The 8,695-nt window shown below is 46.2% G+C and overlaps 1 protein-coding gene across 5 annotated transcripts in view; it reads left to right on the top strand.

The window, feature by feature from the left end:
* NIN (ninein) overlaps positions 1–8,695 on the top strand; it is an 88,599-nt gene that overhangs the window by 21,219 nt on the left and 58,685 nt on the right. For 3 of the 5 annotated variants that reach the window (XM_006773770.2, XM_006773775.2, XM_006773773.2), the window contains exon 3: positions 4,203–4,384. In XM_006773770.2, coding sequence (XP_006773833.1) covers positions 4,203–4,384 — 182 coding nt within the window. Of the gene's footprint in view, positions 1–2,269; positions 2,360–4,202; positions 4,385–8,695 lie in introns of all 5 variants that reach the window. The other 2 variants (XM_006773769.2, XM_006773772.2) reach the window with 1 other exon arrangement.

The following is an 8,695-nucleotide window of genomic DNA, read 5'->3' as shown; positions in this document are numbered from 1 at the left end:
ACCAGTGATGGTGAACCTATGACACGCGTGTCAGAGGTGACACACAAACTCATTTTTTTTTGGTTGATTTTTCTTTGTTAAATGGCATTTAAATATATAAAATAAATATCAGAAATGTAACTCTTTGTTTTACTATGGATGCAAATATCAAAAAATTTCTATAGATGACAGGGCATCAGAGTTAAGTTAGGGTTTTTCAAAATGCCGACACGCCGAGCTCAAAAGGTTCACCATCACTGGCCTAGACCATCCAATGAGGTCAGGTAGGATGCACCTCGTAATAAGGCCTCCAGGGTGACATCCAAGACTCCTCCAGGCAGGCAGGGCTTGTCTGCTTTCCTTCGAGGCCCATTTTTATTTGTAAGCAGTGATGGCAAATAGGAGACATGGAAATGGGAATGGAGGGGAAATGACCTAGACGCTTGGCAATCCAGGTGGGATTATAAATATATGTCCAAGGAAATAAAACACCGAGAGTAGGGCCCTCCTTTATGATTGTGTTTGTTCCACTGGCGTTTCCCATCTCTCCTTGGAGTGCATGATTGGAGCAGTTACGTACAGTTATGTCAAGGGAAGCAAGAGGATGTAAATGGCCCATAGGTAAAAGCGTTCCAGTATGAAACCCTGAACTATGTAAGTTACTTCTGGATGCACTCATAAAATACATAAACTTTGCCCCCGGGCTGCGGGGGAGAGGGGAAGGCACTCTTCCATTCAGGTGTGTACGTGTCTTTAGGTCCCCAGGAGGCCTGCTCCGTGGTCTGCTGCTAGTCTAAAGGCCTGGTTGAGGTTGATAAGGAGAATAATAGAATTTTCAGATACTTAACAACAATGACTGTTGACCACATATGTGCTCTCTGGATCTCCTTTTGCCCTCTTTCCCCTTTTTATCTTGTGGGTACAGAGATGCTGATGCTCTGAATAGGAGAGGGATGTGTGAGTGTGTAAATCTAAGAAGTACCTTTTTCATTGGTGTGATTGGTCTCATTCTTTATTGGTCACATGGGTGTCCCAATTATGCCCCAATTAATTAATTATCTGTCTAGACTTAGTGGGACAAACGCAGGTGACCAGGAGTCAGCAATCACGGCCTATGCCCTGGTGATTCAATGTCTAGACAGCTGAGCCGAACCGGAACACATGAACACACAAGTCAGAATTAGTGTGCAATCACTCAGGGTTTACTTACCTATTCCTAGTGGGTCCTAGGCTCCAGCAAAGGCCGCCCGCGATGCACACCGAAAGACGGACGATGAAGACGGAGACAGACAGGCGGCCACACTTGGTTCAGGCTCGCACAGCAGAGCAGTTAGTCAGGGGCTTGTACCAGGGAGTGACGTGGAGTCCTCCTCTCATCAGGCGGGAGACGTCAACTGAAGAAAATCTGTTGCTTATGTAGCCAGTGGTCAACAACTTGTATCTTATTGGTGTGGGCCAGACGGTGTACCTTTGCTCACATCAAGATAGTGGGGCGTTCACCACATTTTGGAAGTTACCGGGTATTGGGGTCTTCACACAGCGAACATTTCACACATTAATCATTTCACACAGTAATTATTTCCCCACATTACAGGGGTTTCCTTATGACCATAACATTATTATAACAATGGGTAAGTTGGGAAATTCAGTATGGGGAAACCTTAATACCCCAATTATCCTTTGTGTGTGCTAATATCCCTATTCCAAAAAGATGATACTTTTTATAAAGTTTCTCTGAAAATTGACTTTGTGGTATATGTACATTCTGTGAAAAATGTTAAAGTTTGCTCAAAATTAATTATAATAGTAAAGTAAGTAATTTTTTTAAAGTTCCTGGCAATACAAAAATAAGTAAGTGAATAGATTGACTCAAAACCCACAGGATTCCTAATGGTTCACAATCTGTTACCTTCCGCTGCTTAGAAAAAAGCTGTTTCAAATCTACCCCTGCTCGCTGTGCAGCATGGGGTCTTGAGTGGTAAACAGCTAAGGAGTCGTTTCCTGCACAGGTGGGCTTGGGTTAGATTACAGTGGGTTTTCTAACATGGCTGCCGTGGCCCTCCGCTGCTTCTCCTTGGGAAAAAGTGCATTCGGAGCTCCTGGGCCACTTCCGTCCACAGACCATGGCTGTTGGCCCCCTGGGAAAATCCTGCGTCCCATTCCTGATGTTATACGTCTTCCTTTTCATCTTTTCCAAGCCCCCATCATGGTGTGTCTTGTTGTCTGCCAGTAAAATTTAAGAATATGTCATAAATTAAGGATGGTTCTGCATTGCCTCTTATCTGACTAGCATCTGTGGGTGTCAGCTGCCAACAAGTAGCTCGGGTGTCTGGGCCGATCCTGAATACTCACAGGCTGACACACTCTCTTCTGATAAAAGGTACCTTCATATGTGCATGCGGGTTTCAATATAAATGTTGTATGCCTCAGTACAACTGTAAGAGGATCGCTCGGCCTAATACAATGACTTGGCTGGGACTTTTAAAGAGCTGGATATAAATATCGCTAGAAATTATAGAGCAAGCATAAGTACTTCACTCTGAGCTCTGCTGAGCATTTTCAGGATGCTTCTGACTGCATCTGTGAAATCTGAGCTTATACAGAGGAAGGGCAACAGGGGAGGGGGTCCGAGATAGTCAAACCAGGTCACGCATCCTTCCAGGGAAACTACCAAGTAATGGCGAACCCCAAAGGGTTTCAGTGATGATAAAGGAAAAGTTTTGCACTTTTCATTCTTATCTCATCAGCCACCCGCATTTTGTTCGTGTGTGTCCATACCTTATCTACAAATCTACATGCATGAGTTCAGACATATCTTGTTAGGGCTGTCATGTTCAAACAGAACAGATTTTGTTCTCCAGAGAGACATTCTATCTGTGTAGGTGATAAGAATCAAAGTATTGCCAGTCTTTTGTGTGTTAATGAAGTATTTTCTTCTCCTAATTCTGTTCAACAACAACAGAAAACAATCTATATCTAAGATGGCATGTGCATAGAGTGAAGTATTTATTTTATTGCTTTAAAGCTGTTAAAGGGAAAACGGGATAGTTTGTAGTGGTGATGGTGGTGGTGGTGATGGTGATGGTGATGATGGCGATGGTGATGGTGATGGGGATGGTGATGGGGCTGGTTGGTGATGGTTGGTGATGGTGATGATGATGATGGTGGTGGTGATGGTGGTGATGGTGGTGGTGAATGTTGAACCTGTGACACATTATGTCAAAATGCTGAAGTCCTTTAAGGTCAAGAGATGACTCTCCCCTATGCACAAGTCTTTTTATTTTGTACACACTGAAACTCTTGAAGAAGGAAAAAATGCAATACACCACTTTTCTTAATGCAGTTTCACATTTGCTATTTAATTCCACAGCGTTTAATTTTACAATGAGCTCTGGATGCCAGGTTTCATATAGGCCAGTGGTCGGCAAACTCATTAGTCAACAGAGTCAACAGAGCCAAAGTCATTTCAACAGTATGATTGAAATTTCTTTTGAGAGCCAAATTTTTAAAACTTAAACTATATAGGTAGGTACATTGTTATTAGCTTAATTAGGGCACTCCTAAGGCTTAGGAAGAGCCACACTCAAGGGGCCAAAGAGCCGCATGTGGCTCACGAGCTGCAGTTTGCCGACCACGGGTATAGGCGATGAGCTGTCATTAATTGATTTGGATCCACTGTGTTAGTTTCTTTGTTCTGTCATCCTGCTTGTCTGATAGATCAGAAAGGAGGATGGTTAACAAAGGAGCCATTGAGGTCCGAAAGGGTGCGTTTCAGACTAGTTGGTGCGAATACTGACTTTATAGCTCTGATGGCGGTGTTTGTTTTATCATGACTTTCTAAGACTTCCTCCAGTGTGTCTCTTTGTTAGTATGATCGCCCCCTCTCCCTTCCTGCAAAACACCAGCTTAATAAACAGAACAAACATGACCCCTTGCTTTGTCCTGATCTTCATTCTGTACTTTTAACTCAATCCGTCCCTGCCAGCATGGCATCTCTCCCATCATATGCAGAGAGGTACTCGGGTGCGATAAATCCTTCAGAATTAGAAGCTGTGCTCAGCATTTGACCTGGTGGCTCACACACACCCTCGGCCACCACAGCTGGCAAATGCTGGTGGTTTATTTTGGGGCTGGTATAAGAGGCTGTGTCTGACGGCTGTGAGTGTCAGCTCAGGGCTGAGATTGTCCTATAATGTGGCCTCAACTCTTGTCTCCTTGCCCAGACTGCTCACTAGAAGCTCAGCCCAAATACATTAGAGGTGGGAAGCGTTATGGACGAAGGTCCTTACCGGAGTTTCAAGAATCCGTGGAGGAGTTCGCCGAGGTGACAGTGATTGAGCCCCTCGAAGAAGAAGAAGAAGAAGAAGCAAGGCCTTCACACGTCCCGGCCGGAGACCACCATGAGGTAAGGGATCAGACAGACACATCCATCTGGACTGCAGGTGTGGCTGTCCATGACACCGCATGGCTGTGATGCAGACAGGAAGCCTGAGGGAGTTCATGGCTTTTCTCAGTTACCAACTGCTTGCTAATCTCCTCACTTGCCTTTTGGACACAGATGGCTAACTTTTCTATCGTTTGAATGTTTTCATCCGTTTCAGCTTTGGGAGAGCTGATGTTTCTATGCATGCTTTATGTTTATACAATTTTTGATTCAGTTATTTCCAGATGATCTGGTGTCTGCTGCTTCTAGCTGTTCTTAGAAACAGATCTCTCCTCCATGACCCTGTCATTTTCAGTTGTGAAAAGCTAACCAGCCCCATCCCCAAACAATAAAACATCGCCCGTGGCAGGTAGGACATGAAGGCAGTGTGTTTAGGCACTGCGAGAGCTGGCATCTTATCTGGTGGGGGTGTGGGGGGAGAGCAGTTTTAAAACTTGGTCCTTGTCACAGTTCTCAGCTGTTGCCATGGTTCTTCCTCCCAGTTCCGCGGCACCAGGCTTGTCTGGCTCTCCAGCAGTCAGACGCACCTGCCTCCCTCATCGCCTGCCTTTTCATTTTACACGTTGCCATCTTGTACCAATAAAGGAGAAGCAGTTACAACATTTTCTTGATTCTTTCTTTCCAGCCCATTGACTGGCGTGCCATTTATAGCACATGATTGAATGTGTCATGCTGAGCAAGCTCTAAACACTTCTTGCATATCCCAGCTCAGCCTGGGGATGCAAATATTTCAGATACTAATATAAACTGGAAAAGAGACCAAATATCTGTAGATGATGGGTTGACTGTGTGTGTGTGTGTGTGTGTGTGTGTGTGTGCACGCGCACGCGCGCGCATTTCTGTCTAATGTCTATGTGCAGCTTACTACGACTTACAGGAAGCTTGCTCCGTTAACTTCCCCAGCAGTCAGACATAGAGCACCCTCAACTTTCCAGAATACTCGCAAACCCAAAGTAACGAAAGAGCCCAAGTCCTGAGCAGAAATGAAACCGGCCACAAGTACTGCAGTTTAGATGACACGTGACTAGTCTGCCAATCAGAAGCTTGCACCATTTTTTAAAAAACAAACAATACCCGATCGCACCCCACAAGTGAAGGAGCAGTGTCAGAAATGTGAGCCAGAACGGAAGAGAGGTAGCTAGAGAAGAGGGCAAGAAACCACAAAAATGGTGTCAGAGTCGTGTGGGTGAGAAGTGACACATGAAAACAGAGAAGACCGTGAGAAGCCAGGAGGAAAACGCCGTCTGGAACATCACAGCCGTGGGGGCCAGTCGGTCTGAGGCAGCGGCTACTTCCTGTCTTGGTTCAGTGGGTTTCAGACCCTTTCCTGGGTCCCGCTGAGAATGTAGATAGGGCCTTTTCCCCAATGAAACACATTCATTCACATGCACCAACATGTTGCATATACAGTTTCAGGGAGGCCAGTAATTTGCATGCTTCCGTTTTTACAGTGTTGGTAATATTTATCTTGCTGTCAGAAAGGGCATCATTTTATTACACAAAGTCTGTTTAATAACTCCGAGTCCTGTGGCATGTGCCCGAGACACCTCTCTATGGAAACATGGTTAAAACATGTCTCAACACTTTAGGAGGTAAGCTTTTGTTATTTGGAGAACACTTTTAAGACTGGCATCTCCATTTCCAGCTATTTTTGAGTACGTGAGGCATTAGTATTTGGTGTTAAGAAATGAAATGATTGCTTAGTTTTTTAAAAAAAAATATTTTTATTGATTTTTAGAGAGAGAGAAAGAGAGAGAAACATTGATGAGAGAGGAAGTCATTGATTGGCTGCCTACTGGGGATCGAGCCCGCAACTGAAGCATGTGCCCTGACTGGGAATTGAACAAGCAACCTCTTGATTCCTGGTCGATGCTCAACCACTGAGCCACACCAGCCGGGCTGATTACTTAGTTTTTAATAAGATAGTTTCTGGTTACCACCTGGGGATACCCAAAAAGTTCTCGGGCCGAGCTGATTTTGTTGCTGGCAGTATATTTCTTACAGCCTTGTTTTATCTTATCTACTGACTTCCAGTGAGATTTATTGTTTAAAAAGTGAGAGTCTGGTTTCATGTCTAAATAAAGATAAGAGTTGAGGCCTGAGTCTGGGCAAAAGATTGGAAGGGAGGGGGAAGAGAGGGAGAGAGAGAGAGACAGACAGACAGACAGACAGATAGACAGACATTGATTGGTTGCCTCCCGCACACATCACTACCGGGGGCCAGATCAAACCTGAAACCGAGGTACGTGACCTTGGCTGGGAATGGAACCCGAGACCCTTTGGTGCTTGGGCGGAGGCTCTAACCACTGAGAACGCTGGCCAGGGCAGGTATGACCTTTTGATGCTAAATATAGAAGCTTCGGTGTCCAACTACCCACCGCAACCGAATAGCTAACAGAGGCCTGGAGGGGTCATTTCTCTCATTGTCTGCTTCCCAGGACTTCTCCTGCCGGACTTTGATGGTCTGTTATATCCTCCCCCGAAAGCCTCCAGGAGTTCCAGTTACCGCCTCTCACTTACCCTGTCTTTTTAAATTCGGAATGTGGACTCAATCCGAAGCTCATCGAGTTGCTTTCTTGCTTAAAAATGAAGTGTTTGGGGAGCTAAACGGGACCTGTCAGTTTTCAGATCAATTAATCGCTTTAAAAAATGAGAGCGTCCCATGTGACATTTTGGATGTTCCTGTTGGCAGTGAGACAGGCCAGCCCCAGCTTCGTGTGGTACCCGTGGTCGTAGGTCACAGCCACGGATGCCTGCAGCCTGCTGGCAGTGTCCCAGTGTGTCCGTCTTCTGCATACTTCTTGGTCCGGATAGCAGTCCTGATTCCTGGCCCATTGTCCTAGTAGCCTCACCTGGGCAACAGAAGTCCACCCTCCGGGCAGCATGGGTCTGTGTGAGAAATACCCTCGTCCCTTCTGCAGAAGCTGCTCGGGCCTCCTCGGAGTGCTGGGTCATCTTTCCTATTCTAGGGTAGCCCCTGATGGGGACGCTGGAGAGGCACCAATTCTCAGTGACCTGTGGGATTTATTTACTCTTAATTTATAAAGCGCTCAGAATCTGTCAGGAGTTCTTTATTGTACTGTTGACTTCTTTTCTCTCCCTTCTGGTTGCCTGAGGCCCTTTGCTCTCCTGCCCTTGGGTGTTAGGAATTTATTCCCCGGTTGTATTTGTGTGTTTTTTATCAGCGACTCACACTTCCTCTCAGTGCCACCGGGCAGCACCGGGGGAGGGGCGTGCTGGGCCTCCCCCGCGGGAATATTTCCTGAGAAGCAGTCAGGCGGAGAGCTGGAGACGGTGTCTCGGTTTTGGGTTTTGATCGTGCATTTCCTTTGACTCCGGATCCTGGCTCAGGGGCCAGTGGGACTCGGGGCTGCCTTTGGGCTGCAGTTTCTCCTGCTCTCAGACATGCCTAGAGCGACTTCAGAGCTTTTGATGAAGACTAAAGGATCGTACCTGCTGTCAGAAGTTAAATGCGGGGTGGGGGGGTGGGGGGTCTGGCTATAGCTACCCAAGAGACTAATTTTAGCTCCAGGGTGAATCAAGTAATTATTTTATTTATCTGAGGACTGGGTAGGGGTGGACAGTGGAAAGGAACGGTGTCACAGGCACCTGTAAAAGCTGCCCTCGAGGCGTCTCGCTTCCTTCTAGGAACTCATCCTGGGGGGATATGTGAGCAAACAGTCAGCTGAAGGGATAAAACAATACCCCTCCCCCCTTCTCTCTAGGGTTATTGCGCAATAGGGGAGTTGCTAAAGATTGACAGTTCGTTCCGAGGCTCCTGGTTAGGGTTCAGAATCTTTTTCTGCATCTTTCCTCGGAAGGCCTTCTCCCACCATGCCTGTAACCAACATCCCAGGTAATTCTCAGTAGTCAGACTTCTCTGTGTCTACCTGTCACTCTACCCTTCCCCTCCCACCCAAGCAAACATAGTCACACAGGCAAGTGAGAGTGGTGCTAGGATGGATTTTATTTTTATATACATTTATTTTCAATGTGAATCCCATGTGAAGCTCCAGGCTCCCTCAGTTACAGCGACTTGGAACTCCTCCCGTGGCTGTTTGTGGTGCCCCGTTGTGATCGGGAGCCGTGGGTGAGCACCCACGTGGTTAGTCTGGAGTGACAGATGCTCACCACGTGGCCCTGACTCTGAATAGAACATACGAGAGTTAATCTTGGTAGGAGGTGGTGTTGATTATATGCCACTTTCGTCTCAGTTCACATTTGTCTAACAAACTGTAAACATTTTATCGTCTTCATCCTACCCTGTCCCTC

Source organism: Myotis davidii, unplaced genomic scaffold (assembly GCF_000327345.1).
Source record: "Myotis davidii unplaced genomic scaffold, ASM32734v1 scaffold847, whole genome shotgun sequence".
In the NCBI taxonomy this organism is placed as follows: domain Eukaryota; kingdom Metazoa; phylum Chordata; class Mammalia; order Chiroptera; family Vespertilionidae; genus Myotis; species Myotis davidii.
Note: the sequence above shows the minus strand (reverse complement) of the source record. Positions and strands in the feature narration are given on the sequence as shown.